Source organism: Acomys minous (genome assembly GCF_964271855.1).
Source record: "Acomys minous genome assembly, chromosome: 6".
NCBI classification, from domain to species: domain Eukaryota; kingdom Metazoa; phylum Chordata; class Mammalia; order Rodentia; family Muridae; genus Acomys; species Acomys minous.
Genome location: NC_140487.1, coordinates 41722353 through 41738431, shown reverse-complemented (window position 1 = coordinate 41738431; position 16079 = coordinate 41722353). Strand labels below are relative to the sequence as shown.

General features: G+C 50.5%; 1 protein-coding gene across 4 annotated transcripts in view; it reads right to left on the bottom strand.

Moving 5' to 3' along the window:
- DPP6 (dipeptidyl peptidase like 6) overlaps positions 1–16079 on the bottom strand; it is an 830087-nt gene that overhangs the window by 69010 nt on the left and 744998 nt on the right. For all 4 annotated transcript variants that reach the window (XM_084787789.1, XM_084787791.1, XM_084787788.1 and 1 more), the window contains exons 9-10: positions 13218–13372; positions 9659–9756 (exon numbers count right to left, since the gene is read on the bottom strand). In XM_084787789.1, the coding sequence (XP_084643915.1) occupies positions 9659–9756; positions 13218–13372 (253 nt within the window). The remainder of the gene's footprint in view (positions 1–9658; positions 9757–13217; positions 13373–16079) is intronic.

Here is a 16079-nt window from a genome sequence, read left to right as displayed (position 1 = left end):
GCTGGGCACTTCTGATACAAATCATCAAGAAAGGTCACCACTCTTTGATTTGGGGCCCAGGGTACATTGCAGAAGAAGGGGGAAGAAAGAACATAGAGCTGGCTGGCGAGGGGAGCTGCAGAATGCTGATTTCTAGGCACGATGTGACCGCTGCAAACATCACCTTGCAGCAGCTGAGCTTGGCTGCACAAGATCTGCACAAGAGCAAGCCAGCCAACGCCAGCACGGATAGGGGAGAGGCCCCACAGTCTCATCAGTGGCAGACAAATGATTAGCATTTGCAGGCTGCCGAGGGAGTCCTCTCCTTTGGGGATATGACTGTTAAGGGGCAGCCGCATATGCTTGCATTTATGAACAGCAGTGATCAGACTCAGTGGTTATTAGAAACAAGAAAGGAGGACGTGAAACTGGGAGGTGTGTGATGGCGAGGGCACATGGGAGAGTTGGAGGGAGACAGCGGTGGATGGATATGAACAAAGCGTATTGTGTACATGTATGGAATTTTCATCAAACTATAGGCCTCTCCCTCCAGCCCTGTCCCCAGTCAATGTGCTTCGAGTGAGTGCATGCTTTGACAGATAGACATGGTGCTTCAGAATGAAACAGCATTAGGAAGTAGCTAAGGGAGAGGACAAAGATCCTTCTGAGGAAGTCGGGGCTGGCCCTGGCCCAGGAAGATGTAGCATGGTGGTGTGGCTGCAAAGCTGTGATGCAGAGAGAGAGGCAAGGGGTCGTGCCTTTGTGATCATCAATACTACATTTTCAAATGAATCCGTGGGAGCAATGGCACTGGCTCTCTCCCTCCTGAGTTGTTGTTTGTTGTTGTTGTTGTTGTTGTTGTTGTTGTTGTTGTTGTTGTTGTTCTTCTTCTTCTTCTTCTTCTTCTTCTTCTTCTTCTTCTTCTTCTTCTTCTTCTTCTTCTGTTTTATGACTTTATGTGACACTCAGCAGTTTTCCTCCACGTGGTACCAGGGACACAGGTGAATGCCCATCTCACTACACTTCCTGGACAAATGGACATGGACACGGCGGGGACTGTTTCTTATTCCCTTGGCTCAGACAGCTTTGTTGAACCTGTTGTCAGCATTCAGCTGGAGTTTCCATCCCCTCCAGGTACATTTCCAGATTTCTTTGAGTGCCCAAGGAGCACGCCCTTATTTTAGTTTATGTGTATGGGAGTTTTACCTGGTGCTCGAAGAAGGTAGAAGAGGGCATTAGTTCCCCGCCCCCACCCTCACGCCCTGGAACTGGAGTTACAGATGACTGTGAGCCACCATGTGGGTGCTGGAAATGGAAGCTGGGTCCTCTGGAAGTGCAGCAAGTGCTCTTAGCTGCAGCTCCATCTCTTCCACCCCGAGTGCTTCCTGAACGTCTGCTTCAGGGATGCACGTGTGGATGCTGAGGGTGTGTCCTCATGCCACTCCCTCATTGGTGGCACAGCAGCTCCTCTCACCATCTTTCCCGCCGAGCCCAAGTTGAGAAGGGTTACTCTAAAGGATGGTGCCTACTCACAGTTACTCAAAGAGTACTCATGGGAGTTGCTGTGGACAGCAGGGTTCTACTTAAAAATCCAGGCGCTGATGGGCAGGCTCTGCCTCACAGGTTGGATGGAGGCTGGATGTGCAGGCCTTTAACTCCAGCTCTGGGTGGGCACTGATACCAGGGAGGGGAGCAGGCTCTACTTTAGGGCATATGGGAGGGGCACCTGCAGTTCAGCTAAGGAGATGCCTTCAGATCAGAGCACAGAGGTGCTAGGTGGTGACCGGTGGAAGGATTTTTGATTAGCTCACTTGTTTGCCATAAAATATGGATGAGCATTGTCTCTCTCACAGGGATTAACACGCCATGCCGCTTTTCCAATACTGGCAAGGTCTCTGACCGCCTGTGGATATAAAGGGCAAAGGGTACAAAGTCTATTGATCCCATGACACAAAGAGCTGGCACTTAACTCCGGCATCTGAAAGCAATGCTTATTTTGTGCCTCAAGCTGAAACAGAACACGCTGTGAGAGGGGAATTTGTCTCTAAAGGGGTGTGCTTTCACTTTGCTTTGAGCAAACTGCCATAGCACCGAGCACAATGCTGCTGGCAGTGACGTTCACAGTCCTGACTGGGTCTTCCTCAGAGTCAGCATGCAGCTACCTAAGACGTATGCAGGCCGAGTGCACTGTAGAAAATAGGGAAGTGATGCATTCAGACAGATGCCTACTCAATGTCTCTTCATAATTTCTCTATCACCGGACACCAAGAACTAAGTGTGCTTCTATCTCTCCTTTTTTTCTATGAGAGGGGCTGGGTATGCAGAAGGGCTGACTGTCAGGGCGTGTGAAGAGCTGGTGGCACAGAGAGCACACCTTGGCAACTGCGGGCTACATATCCAACGGTTAATGTTGCAGTAGTGAAAGCATCTGTTACAAAGGTGGGGCAGAGCCATTTTTATGGTAGCCCTCTCTGTATTCTATTTAATGTAGTCAAAGCCTATCTGTTTATCAGACTGTCCATCCGTCCGTCCGTCCATCCATCCATCCATCCATCCATCCATCCATCCATCTACCTCTCTACCCACCCATATATTCCAGTCCCTACAATCCAATCCATCTAATCCAATCTAACTCAATCCATCCCATCAATCTCTCTTCTCCCATCCACTGATCTAATCTAGTCCTCATGCCCACACACCCTTCCAGTCTACCAGCCTACCTATCTGTGTATCTGTCTATCCATCCGTCACACATCTAGCCACACAGGCTCCATATCCATTGTCCATCAATCTGTATTAAGCATTTCCTAATACATATGAGGGCATGAGGGTGTTTCCTGTGTGTCCCCTTTGCTCCCTTCATCTGCTCTGTGTTGCTGTTGGGGGCTCACCTGTATGGGTGGCTGGTGGTTTGAATGAAAACCCACCCTCCATGCTCATATATTTGAGTGGATGGATCTAGTTGGTGGACTCTTTAGAAAGGATTAGGAGGTGTGGCCTTTCTGGAGGAAGTGTCTCACTGACCATGGGTTCTAATGGGGGCACACCCCCTTGGAGAGGAATTCCCCAAAGTCTATGCCAGGCAGCTTCGCTCTTTCTCTGCTTGCAACTTCTGTATCAGACGTGAGCTTTTAGCTACTGCTCCAGAGCCACGCCTGCTTGCCTGCTGCCACATTTCCCACCATGGTGACTATGGACTCTCTCTGAACCTGTATGCAAACCCACAGTGAAATGCTAACATAACTAAGACAGATGGCACGTGGAGGGGGGAGGGTCTCTGGTCACCCTACAGGGACACTGTCAAGAGGTCAAAGGGAAGGGAGAGAGAGGGTGACATTTATTTCTGTGACTCCCTCCACACATACCTCCATCAACCCAAGGTCTCAGCCAATTGGTCCCAAGCCTTGTTCCATCTGGCTCTTTCTGCCCCTGTGATCCAGTAGGAACAGCCCACCCCTGTGCTCAGTCCTGAGATGACAACAGAGCCCCTGATGCTCTACGTCATGTGTATTCTAGCTTCCTGGGGTCTCCCGGTCCAGCTCAGCTATTTGTAAGCAGCAGCTTTGTAATATTGTGGAGTTAATCTCATTTGAGAGTTGTGTTTTCTCTTCTGGAGCACAGGCCAATATACAGAGGCACTAAGAAATGTCTGGTTACAGTTGTCCCTTTCAACAAAATTCCTCACTCTGTGGACTCAGAGTCTCGAAGACTCAGGTCCCTTCTTTCACAGATGAGGATGACAGAAAGTGGTTTCTGAGGTAGGGGTGGAGGAAGTGATCCCTGCAGCTCTCAGAAAGGGCATCATTGATGCTCAGCCTGGCACCAGGTTCATGACACTATCTTGTTGCCAAGGAAACCTCTGGACTACCTTGGCTATGCTGAGCTGTGTGAAACGCCTGTAGATACTTGCTAGGTGTCAGGGCCACTCATGTGCCTCTTCCCATCTTCTCTCTGTGAGGATGGGAGGGGGACATCTGGTGCCTGGCTTTTGTCTCCTCTTTCAGATTCCTCTGTTCTGGCCATGGGCTCAGAGGCCATGGTCTTCTGCTCTGCTCCATCCTAATGCCGCCCTGTCTATATCTATCTGGCCACCAGGAAGTCGTACACTGATCTGCTGCGGTCCTTCCACTGGATGCATACCTTCCATGTTTGATTGTAACTTAGTGCCCCTGTGACTGACTCAGTGCTCACCCTGCCTGCTGGCTGACTCAGTGCTCACAGTGCCTGCTGGCTGACTCAGTGCTCACTGTGTCTGCTGGCTGACTCAGTGCTCACAGTGCCTGCTGGCTGACTCAGTGCTCACTGTGCCTGCTGGCTGACTCAGTGCTCACAGTGCTTGCTGGCTGACTCAGTGCTCACCCTGCCTGCTGGCTGACTCAGTGCTCACTGTGCCTGCTGGCTGAGCTTTGAATATGTGTGTCCTGCCTGTGAGAATCTGAGGGGACTGTAGGGAGGAGGGAGCTCGGCTTTCAGATGCACCTGAAAGCCAGTAGGAGCTCGGGTAACAATGGACTCTGGCTTTAGAGACCCAGGCCCAGCCCTGTAATGGATTAGGGGTGCTGTCAGCAGTCACCTGCCTGCTTCTTGGCTTTGGTCTCTGTTAGTCATGGGAGGAAACGTAAGGGAAGCTAGGAACCTTTAGAAGCCCTGGGGACACCAGGACCCTTGAGACAGGAAGGCAGTAGGAGGACCAAAGCAAACCGCTGACAGTAGACAGCAGGCGGGCCCCATTCTCCCACGCCTGAGTGCTTTCTGGAGTGTTTAAAAAACACACCGCGGGCCAGATTTTGTCAAGTCCTGTTCTCTTGCATATGTCCTCAAACCAGTGTACTGGTTTGCTAGCTGTGGCTCAGGGGAGAAGACGAGCTGTCACTTAAGCCCTTTGCACTTACCATCAATGGACTCTCCAGCCCCGAGACAGTCTGGAAAAACTTTGTCCAGAACGCTACCGACATATGTGGATGTCAATGCCGCTTTGTGCCGATGGCTACTCTATTCACGGGCTGGCCAAAGAGCTCATCTGCCACTGGTGTCTACTGACAATGTCTTCAGAATGCTCTGGGAACCTGTGACACCTGGTTACAGCAGTGAGCATCAGCCTTTCTCTCTTTCTCCCCGGAAGTGCATCTAACCAGACTTCCGAGACTCCAATTTTCAACTCCCATGAGCCAGGCATTTTAAATAGTGGAGGTGCCTAATCCAGTTATTGGCAGCGACTCTGTAGCATCTTTTGCAGTGAATCTATAGGATAAAGGTTTCTCACTCTCCAGCCTGGAATGACTGCATCACTCCCATCACCTGCAAGAGTTTCCTATCCCAAGTAGCTAGGACCCACCACAGGGTGGCGCTGTGTCTAAATCCAAAAGGAGGAAGGTTGAGTTTCACATGTGTCTTGGCATGGCCTGTTATGTCATGGGTACTGTGTGTGGAGGAAGAGCTGGCGGTAGAGAAGGCTCAGTAGTGTCAGTTGCCCAGGAAACATAGCTGCACACTAAATCCCTGTGTATAGTCTGGGTGTACTGTAGGCTGGGTGCTAGATACACACTCATAGGCCTTCACAATCTCTCCACGGCTCTGGGAGAGAGCAGGGATCTATAGCTACATTTGTACCTACAATACACCCTGGTCTCTATAAACAGCCCTTATTTCTTTCTATATCCAGATCCACATGTATACCCAAGCTTAACAACTTATAATTTAAAAGATTTATTTAGTTTTATGCACATGGGGTGCTTGTGTGAACTGTGTGTATCACAGGACCATTCTCAGTTCTCCTTAACACACGTTTCCCAAGATGCCTCTGATGTTGGCAGACTCCTGATGTGTCTGTGAGGTGCTCCCAACACTTCCACTCCATCCTCTCACTCTGCTCTCGTGCTCGCACTTGGCTCCTGCCCTGTCTCTTCACAGCCCACAGCAGGATGCTGTCACAGCTCTGGGGACTGTTTACTCCCAAGGAGTGCCATAGTGCCTAACATAGCACATGGCACACAGAAAGATGAGAGCATGGGAGGCATGTGGAAGGATTTACAGGGCCAGTGTAACACAGTATCCCAGGGAAGCCAGGCTGGGGGTGGGGAGGCAACAAACAGCCATGTGACAGGGAAGATGACCCAGTGTCTGGTGTCTTCCTTTGCCTGACACCTGGAGGCCTACGCTTCCAAGATTCTTGGCTACTTCTACATTTCAAGGGCACCAAACTTTCTTAAAGTTGTATGTGTGTGTATGAGTGTGACAGTGCACGTGTGGAGGCCAGAGGACAACTTTTGGGAGTTGGTTCTAGACCCAACTTGGGTCTTTAGGCTTGGCTGCAAGTGTCTTTACCTACAGGGCCCATCCCACTGCTCCTTAAGGCATTTTAGAAGTCCCCTTTACACTCTGCAGGAGGCAAGTGTCTTATTTCACTTAATATGTTTGAAGTTTTTTTTTTTTTTTTTAATGTTTGTGTCTCTGTATGAGCATGCCACATGTATGGGGGTTGCCCATGGAGGCCAGAAGAGAGTGACAGAGTCCCCTCAGACTGGAGCCACAAAGAGTGGTGAGCTGCCCAATGCCCAACATGTATGCTTGGAACCAAACTCCTTATCCTTTGAAAGAGCAGCAAGCACTCACCCACAGAGCCATCTCTCCATCCCCTCAAGTCACTTTTCCTCGGTGGAGGCCATCAGCAATGTCTAATGCTTAAACGCTGGTCGCCATCCTCAGAGAGGACAAATGAAGACGTTCCATGGAAATAGTAACTTTGGTCCTAATACTTAAATTAACTGACTCATCGAGCAAATGTGTCCTGAACTAAAATAACACACCACTCCCAGCTGCAGAATGGTAGTGCAGATTTACATGTGTGTGTGTGTGTGTGTGTGTGTGTGCATGAGCACATCCCTGCCTCACCCACCCCACATTGCAGGTGGGGCAGAAATTGGAACAAGTCATTAATGGAAAGTCAGCCCTCCATATCCCTTGGCTGTGAAGGGGAGATCAGGTGACTCTGAGCTGCGGGTGCTGGAGTGATCAGCCAAGTAGAAGGTTTGAGGGACTGAGAGCTTTAGCTGTCACAGAAGCTGTCCTTTCCCTCTGTGAGGAGAGGACTATAGATGCTCTGAGCAGGGCTTCATGACCTGCTGTGGTTTAAATGTCACTCTAGCTACTCAGTCAACAGTGAAACAGGAGAGTGACAGGCCGCGGGGTGATGCTGGCGGGCAAGGGAAAGGGTGGGTATGGAGGGGCAGAATCCTGTTGTAGTCAAGGGCAGCAAGCCAGCTGTTCAAGGTGAAGATGGAGCAGCCAGCACTGGGGTGGGAAAAAGCTGCAGGGCCCGAGCACAGGAAGATGGACCAGGCATTCCAGCTTACTAAAGACTGTCCAGTTTCAGAGGCCAATTAGAAATGTTTGGTGACTTCATCCTGCAGCGGCCAATGAGATCGTGCAAAATTATGAGGAGCGGCCCCTTCCCATGCTGACTGCTTTTGACTGACTGGGCAACTTTCAACTTTGCTGCTGCGGAGTGCTCTCCTGGACTCTGCCTGCTGGACCAGCAACAACCCAGAAAGTTCAATGCCACATGGCTGCCAAATGGCCTCTAGACACTCAGCCTCTCAAATGCCACCTGGACTCATATGAGCACACCCTTGCATCCTTTATTAACTCTGGAGTTAAATAAAAGCTTCCGGTCAGGTCCTCCATCTCACCTGAGAATCAATCATAATCTGACTACAGAATTGACAATGCCCATGGTGATGCTAAGAAGCCAGTTAGCGATGTGATCATGGACTTCCTTGGTGAGGAGAGGACTTTTGAAGGGAGAGATGTGGCTTGCAGGGAGTACTCACAGCCCAGAGACTGATGGTGCATGGGCTGGGCCTGTGCTCCCTGCATCGCCTCCTAGAGTTTCACAGCTACCCAGGAGACATCACTCTTTTGTGATGGGTACTTGTCTCCATTTCCCAGAGGAGAGAGAGAGAGCAAGAGGGGCCGGAAGTGCTTCAGATCAGGGCTTCTCTACCTGGAGCTTTGTTGGTGCCAGGAGACCTCTTCCATCCATGGCAGGGGATCAGGACAGAGGACTCAATGGCAGATCTAGGACTCTGGGACATACAGGGCAGCCCCACAAGCCTCAGAGGTGCCAAGATTTCATTAGTGTCAAGGCTGAGAAATTCTGGTCTAGCCTGTGACATGGTCACCTCCAGGCGAGTGCTCTCTTCTTCCACGTACCTCAGTGACTCTCCTAAGGCTCACTGTTGTTTGCATGTTTCCAAGGCTCTCTCTGATGTTTGTATCGCTCCCTACACTGTGGGCTTTGTGCTTACTCACTACTAAATTCTTAGTGCCAGGCTGAATGACTGGCAAATAAATACCAGTGAGATCCTAGGGAAATGTCTAGTGGGGCTAGAGAGATGGTTCAGAGGGCTGAGAGCGCTTGCCGATCTTGAGGAGGACCTCAGTTTGGGTCCCAGCACCCACATGGTGGTTCACAGCATCTGTAACTGTAGTCCCTGGGGATCTGACTCCCTCTTCTGGCCTCTGCAGACACCGAATGCTTGTGGTGCACACATGTCTATGCGGGCAAACCACTCAGAGACACAAAATAAAAATAAATAAATCCTGGCGATAAATACACTCAAGGAAGTGTGACAGACTCAGAAGATGGCGTGGCATCTGCATGCTGCAAATCTGTGTCACTCTTCAAGCATGTCGTTGCGTTTAGCTTAAGAAATCAGAGCGCGCGGAAGACCTGAAAGCCAGCATTCAAAACTTCAAGTCCTGACTGCAGCTAATTTTTCATTGTCCTTGGAGCTAATCAAGCCTACGGAAACAGCATCACCAAATTGACTAAACGAGACTCCCAATTAACGCAAACAGATGGCTGAAATTTTCCAGGTGACTTTCCATATTAATTCAGCATGCTGGCTGGACCTGGCCCCAGGAGGCTTGGCAGGGATTGGCTGAGAAGGAAATGATGAAATAGAGGGATCTTTCAGAAAGATGTGGAGCAATCACGTGTGCTGCTTTTATCTCAAATGGACTGCTCTTTCTCAACCAGTTCCCACCGCAGAGGTATAGTGGCTATGGAACTGGACTTTAGACAGTCCCCATCCCCAGATGGCCTGACTTTAAGGGCAAAGCGGATATTCTAACCATGTCACTTAGAGGGCTCCCATTTGGCCACTCTGATTTAAGTAGAAGGTCTATACACAGTAGATGCTAGCAATAAACCAATGTGGTTTTCCACATGCCTCCTCAAAGCACATGGCTGCCACCCACTGCGAGGTCTGGCCTTCTTAGAGCTGGACCCATCAGGCAGTTATAGGAGCTGGTCAGCTAGAGATCCTCTAAAGTCCTGAAAATGGGACGTTGTTCACTGAAATCTGGACCCAGTACTTGGTTGCACCAGGTCCTCCATGGGTGTCATCTGTCTGCTGCGTGAATGACCCCGCTGAGACAGGAGCTGACCCTCCCTCTCATGGGGTAGGTTATCCACACTGATATAAGGTAAGGAATGAAAGTCTATGCTGCCTGGTGTTTCCCCTTTTATTTTCCCAGGAAATCAAACTACACACCACCAAGGAATGCTGGAAAAATAAAGTGCCTGGAAGCTAGCTCAAGAGAGCCTATTCTGGACACGTGGCACCGATGGATTCCTTTTGAGTTTGTTCCTACCCTAATGGCTCGAGAAACCAACCTCATGCGAGGGTCATCAGGTGGCATCATCTCCAGGTCGTGAGTGGGTCCATTTAAGCCGATGACGTGGAGGGAGATGCTGGGGTTTTCACTGCCAGCCTGCAAAGTGAGAGGACAGAGTTGTGAGGGGGTGGCATGGGTGAAGTGACCTGGAGTCCACCGTGGCTTTGCAACATCTCTTCTGCAGATTGACACTAAGGGACATAGCTTATGTTGAGGATGTGTGTGTGTGTGTGTGAGAGAGAGAGAGAGAGAGAGAGAGAGAGAGAGAGAGAGAGAGAGAGAGAGAGAGAGAGAGAGAAAGGGAGGGAGGGAGAGAGAGAGAGAGAGAGAAAGGGAGGGAGGGAGGGAGGGAGGGAGGGAGAGAGAGAGAGAGAGAGAGAGAGAGAGAGAGAGAGAGAAAGGGAGGGAGGGAGAGAGAGAGAGAGAGAGAGAGAGAAAGGGAGGGAGGGAGGGAGGGAGAGAGAGAGAGAGAGAGAGAGAGAGAGAGGTGTATGTTTTGTTTGCATGTATTTGGAGGCCAGAAGACAGCACTGGGTATCATGCAGCCTTAGGTACCATCCACTTTTTTTTTCTTTCTTGTAACAGCATCTCTCCTTGGTTTGCAATTACACCAAAGCTGGCTTATCAGTAAGCCTCAGGGATTTTGTCTTTGCCTCCCCAGTGCTAGGATGACATCTGTATCCTACCATACCTATATTTTTTACATGGGCATCAAACTCTAGGCCTTATGCTTACACGGCAAGTATTTTACTAACTGAGCTTTCCCCAATTCTAATAAATAGAGCTTTTAAAAGGCAAAGAGACATTTGGGCCAACCCTTCCTTCCAGGGAGTCTTGTGTAAGCTTGGGATGCTGGTGGTCCAGGTCCTTGTAAGGCTTTTCTTCCTTGTTCACTAAATGTGCCAATGTTGTGGGTACTTGGTCAGCCACATGGAAGGGGGAAAGCTATGCAGGGGGGATGGGAGAGGTCTAGAGTCATGAAGAGGAGCACAGAGCATGCGTGGCTGGTAAGAAATACGAATCTATGGGGGTTACAGCTCACAGGGTCTTCTTTTGCAGCCCTAATCAGTTTCGGGCAGCCTTTCTGGAGAACAAACTCTGACCTGAAAGAGGCTGGGAGAGACGTGCCCTCATCAGGGCTGGCCTGGCCTGATGTCCTCACTCCCTTTGTATATTTATGCTAGAGAGAGCCTGCCCTATGTCAAGGGACAAGCTGGTGGCTGTATACTTCAGGGCTCTGTCTGGGAGTGGGAGAACAGGGCAGAAACCTCGGAATTCTGTCAGTCAGAGTCTGTGGAGCTTCTGCTTTGTAATTCAGCATTGGAAGCACGCATCTCAGAGCACACTGCCAAGTCAAGGAGTCCTTTAGATTTCAGGTTGTTGCTTGTAAGGATATATGTACGTGTATATATGTGTGCACATGGAGGCATGATTAGTGTGTGTATGGCAGGTGTGTACATGCGTGTGTGTGTGTGTGTGTGTGTGTGTGTGTGTGTGTGTGTTTGTGTGTGTGATGTGTATTTTAGTGGCTATAGAGGGGATAGGGAGATGTGGACTTAGTCCATAGAGTCCAGCTAGCTCTGCACTTCCTATTACAACAGAGACAGGTGGGGAAAAGGGCAGAAACACCCAGTCCATGGCAAATCCATGCTAGGATGTCTCAGGAGAGGAAAAGAGACAAGGCTGTGGCTCATGCTCCTCCACCATGGGACCCTGACAGGCCCTGGCCACACTCCCCAAAGGCTATTGGTGGCAGTCTATTAGCAGATGGTCTAAATGAGTTACCCCAAATTCCTATACTGCAGGCCTTACCTTCAGTGGGTAGTATTTGGAGGTGAGCTCTTTGGGTGGTGATTAGGGTTAGATGAGGTTATGTGGGGTGGGGCCCTATGATGGCATTAGCATCATCATAAGAAGAGGAAGATACCAGAGCCCTCATCATCAGCCTTGTGGAGAAGTAATGGCTATGGAATGTGTGGACGTAGCTCAGTTGGTAGAATGCTTGCCTAGTACACTCAGCCCTGTGTTAAATCTCTAACACTGTGTAAACTAGGATTGGTGATGCATGCTTGTAATCCCAGTGCTTGGGAGGTGGAGGACCAAAAGTTCAAGGTCAACCTCAGATACCCAGAGAGGGCCAGGCCAGCCTGGGGCATTTGAGAGCATGTTTAAACAATGTTACTCAAGAGAAGACGGTTTGCCAACAAGGAAGAAATGCCTTACCAGGATCTGGACCACCAGCATCCCAATCTTAGATATCTAGCCTCTGTGAGGCTTTGGTAGTAAGGATGCTACTGTGGTAGTGAGGACACAGCTGTGAGCACACTACTGTGGCCAAAGTTGGCTAGATCTGTGCTGTTGTTTGGCATCAGGCACAGAGGTGTTCACTAAGTGTCTGCTTTCTTTGGCCCATGGTTTTGGGGACCATGTTGAACCGCTCTGCTTCCTTCCCATCATGAGTCCACAGATCCAGGAGCCTCTCACAATATGGAAGCAGGCATTGCCTGCCTTTTGGCTGACTAGGTAGGTGAGGAGGCCCCAGCTCAAATGTTCTGTGGCAGAGGCAGGATGGTGCCTCCGAGGCAGGAGATGAGGGCACAATAGTAAGGGCAACATGCCTACTTGTCTACTGGCATTAAAGCAGTCTAGTGATGCCATCAGGAAGTAGGTTAGCCAGCTGTATGCAGCTCAGGAACTGTACCCATGCTCCTGGGTGCCAGCCTCCTTTCAGGTGAGGAGGTCACGGAAGCTTCCTCATCAGGACCTGTCCTGTGCTTGGATGCTGTGATTTAATGCAGAGCCGGGGTTCAGAGGCCCCTCCCATTCTACTGCATCCTTCCTTGCTGTTCCACCGGGGCAGGGCTATCTTTGTCTACTTTGGTCACTATATCAAAATGTCAAAGACCAGGTTATCTTATCAATGACAGGGATGTAGACCTCAGCTTCAGAGCTGGCAGTCCACGATCAAGGTGCTTGTTGATTCTCTGTCTGTTGAGGGCCTGGGCATCATACACGAAGCCTGCACACTGCTTCCTCACATGGCTGGAATGGAAGAGAGGGCACTCTGGGGTCACCTTCATATGACACGAACCCCAATCACAAAGGCTCCTCTTTCATGGCTTGATCACCTTTCAAGGGCCCCACCACCTTGGGGTCTCAACATGTGGATATTAAGAGGACACAAGCTCTCAGACCCAGCAGTGACTACGGACAGTGTAGCCTCTCCAAGGTCCATGAAGCAGGCACAGAGAGGCGTCCTTCTAACCTTCCAGAAGCAGCATCCTATAAGGAGGCCAAACAGCTGGCTTTTTGTCACCTAGAGTCACTGAGTGGGGGAAAATATACTTATTTTGCCTCTACAGAACCTAGGCAATAACCAATGGTCATTCAATTATTTAAAATAAAGTAAACCTGACAGCAACTTTACCTGAACAAAGACAGAACTTTAAGGTGCTGCTGGCAAAGACGTCTGCTTAAACTTGGGTTATACACTTGGAGCCAGTGGGCAAGCGAGCTCTTGAATGACTTGAGTCTGACTGAGCCTGCTCTCTGCCTACCTTAGGGTAGTGGTAGGGCTTCACAGTCGGGTAGACAGAGCCCGTGTAGGTTGGCAGCTCCATGAGGGGAACCCGGGAGTCGTTAATAGTGGCGTAGGCGAGCCTTGTGCCATCTGGTGACCACCAATGCGCGATGTGGCTCTTCAGAATCTCCTCTGTGGGGAAAAAAAGGGGAGAATGGTGAGCAGAGGCTGATGCTGGGAGATGGGGCTGCAGGCGGCTGCAGTGCTGCAGGGTCTGCAGGTCTGCAGGGGTCTGCAGGGTCTGCAGGTCTGCAGGGGTCTGCAGGGGTCTTCAGGGGCTGCAGGGCTGCAGGGTCTGCAGGGTCTGCAGGGGTCTTCAGGGGCTGCAGGGCTGCAGGGGCCGCAGGGGGCTGCAGGGGCTGCAGGGCTGCAGGGGCTGCAGGGCTGCAGGGGCCGCAGGGGGCTGCAGGGGCTGCAGGGCTGCAGGGGTCTGCAGGGGCTGCAGGCGGCTGCAGGGTCTACAGGGGTCTGCAGGGGTCTGTAGGGCTGCAAGGGGCTGCAGGGGGCTGCAGGGGGCTGCAGGGGGCTGCAGGGGCTACAGGGCTGCATGCCCTGGGAAGCTGTCCAGAGACCAGTGAAACTTTGGGCCTGCTTGTCTGCTGTTACCTCTAACCTACTGTTCAGCTCAGCTCCTCTTAGGGGGCTAGGAAGTATTTGATTCCCACATGAACCCTGTCAGGGCACACCGAAGCTCAGCCGAACATAGGCTGATTGCATGAAAATGGCTTGTGTACAAATTTGATCCCTGGGCCTAAGAAGTACCTGTTTTTTCTCCTTAACTGGGTAACCATCAGATTTTAATTATCTCGTTCCATTTCTTATCCTTTTAAAAAATAATATCTGAACACATTTCAAAGCCCTTTCTCTGCTAATGAGCACTTTTGAGTTGGATTGTTATATAGCTGTAGACAGGCGCATGTGCATGTGCAAGTATGCATGTGCGAGTGTGTGTGTGTGCATGTATGCATGTGCGTGTGTGCACATGCGTGTTTGTGTGTGTGTGTGTATGTGTGTGTGTGTGTGAATGTGTGTACAGGTGTATGTGTGCATATGCTGTGTGGTGTGTGTGAATGCCACATTTCCTTTGGATGCTGTCCACCCTGTATTTTGAGGCAGGGTCTCTCTTTGCCCTGGCGGTCACCAGGTAGGCTAGCTACCTGGCCAGCAAACCTAGGGATCCTCCTGTCTTCAGCCCCCTGGGACTGTAAGCATATGTTACTGTGCTTGGCTTTTTTGTTTATTTTAACTTTTTTTGAGACAGGGTCTCACTGTGTAGCCGTGGCTGTCCTGAACTCTATGCAGACCAGGCTGTCCTCTAGCTCACAAAGAGCTGCCCTTGTCCTGAATGCAGGCTGGGTCCATTCAGAAGGTGTGCACCACCATGCCAGCCACACTTAGATTATTTTTTTAATGTGTAGATTCTGTGGATTGAACTCAGGTCCTTATTCACTGACTGACCTATCTCCCTAGCCAGGGAGACTGCCAGATCAATATGACTTTACGAAGAGCCACAGAGGAAACCAGTTCACACTGTGGCATGCTCATGAAGACAGGCCAGGGGAGAGAGGAAGCCATGGGGAGGCTCGGCCTTAGACAGCAGGTAAACCTATGTGGGAGGTGGGGACCTGTGTGGCTGCATGTACTCCTCTACCACCGGGTAGGAAGGAGGATGTGTCCTCAGCCTTAAACCATCTCAGTTTCACTGTTTGGCTATAAAGCAAAATGGACACATTCTAGAAAGGGCAGAGATGGAAGTCAGGGTCCACTCAGAAGTCTCCAGTGTTTTTCTAATACCAGGCACTACTCACCAGAGTTAGGGACAGATGAACTTGATAGGGTCAGGGAGAAAAATCCTACTCTTTTTTTTTTTGTTTACAGTTGTTTTATTTCTGGAATAGGGCTGTGTTTACAAAGTTCAGACTGGTCTTAAACTAGTGATCCTCCTGCCTCTGGCTCTCAAGTGCTGGGACGACAGGTGCACCCACCCTCACTTGGCCTCTACCATGTTTGTTTGTTTGTTTGAGACAAGGTTTCTCTGTGTAGCTTTGGCTGTCCTGGACTCCCTTTGTAGACCAGGCTGGCCTCGAACTCACAGAGATCTACCTGCCTCTGCCTCCCCAGGTTCTGGGATCAAAGGTGGGAGCCACCACACCCAGCTCTCTAGCATGTTTTAAAACACATCCAGAAAAGATACTGCCCAAGTGTCACAAGCCAGCCCCCAGGATGCCCCCCACCCCCCAACCCGGCACAGAAACAGACTCAGTGTAGAGAAAGCTTTCTCTATTGTCTTTAAAGTAATAGCCCTCCCCCCAGACACAGGCGGGGTCCACTCAGAAGTCTACTGTCACCTCAACCCTCTCTATGTTTCTAGAAGAGCCAATGCAGGAAGTTGCAGACACAGAGGAGGACAATCGTGTGTATGCTTAGCTGAGAACAGAGAAAGCTGACATAGTCGGGAGTTATAGGCAGACACGAATATGAGGGGTCCGTGTGTTGGACGATTGGGGACAGTGCCAATCCCAGAGATTGGGGATGCAGAACAAATTGTGGGGGCCGGAGCTTACTAGGAGGACTCAGACCCCACCAGGGATAACCCTCCTGCCACTCATGACACATTTCACAGCCCAGACTGAGTGCTCCCGAGTCCCTCTGAGAGCTAGCTGCATCCCGGAGGAGCCTTCTGATGGTGTGCAGCTTTTCTCTACCTCTTTCTCCCTGTCCTGATGATGGGGACCTAGGGCCCACTGCAGGAATTATGACCCTCACTAAGTGTCACTATCCTGTCCTGCACTTCTCCCCTGTCCCCTTGAGCATCTCTCCACAGCCTCTGCAGCTCTAT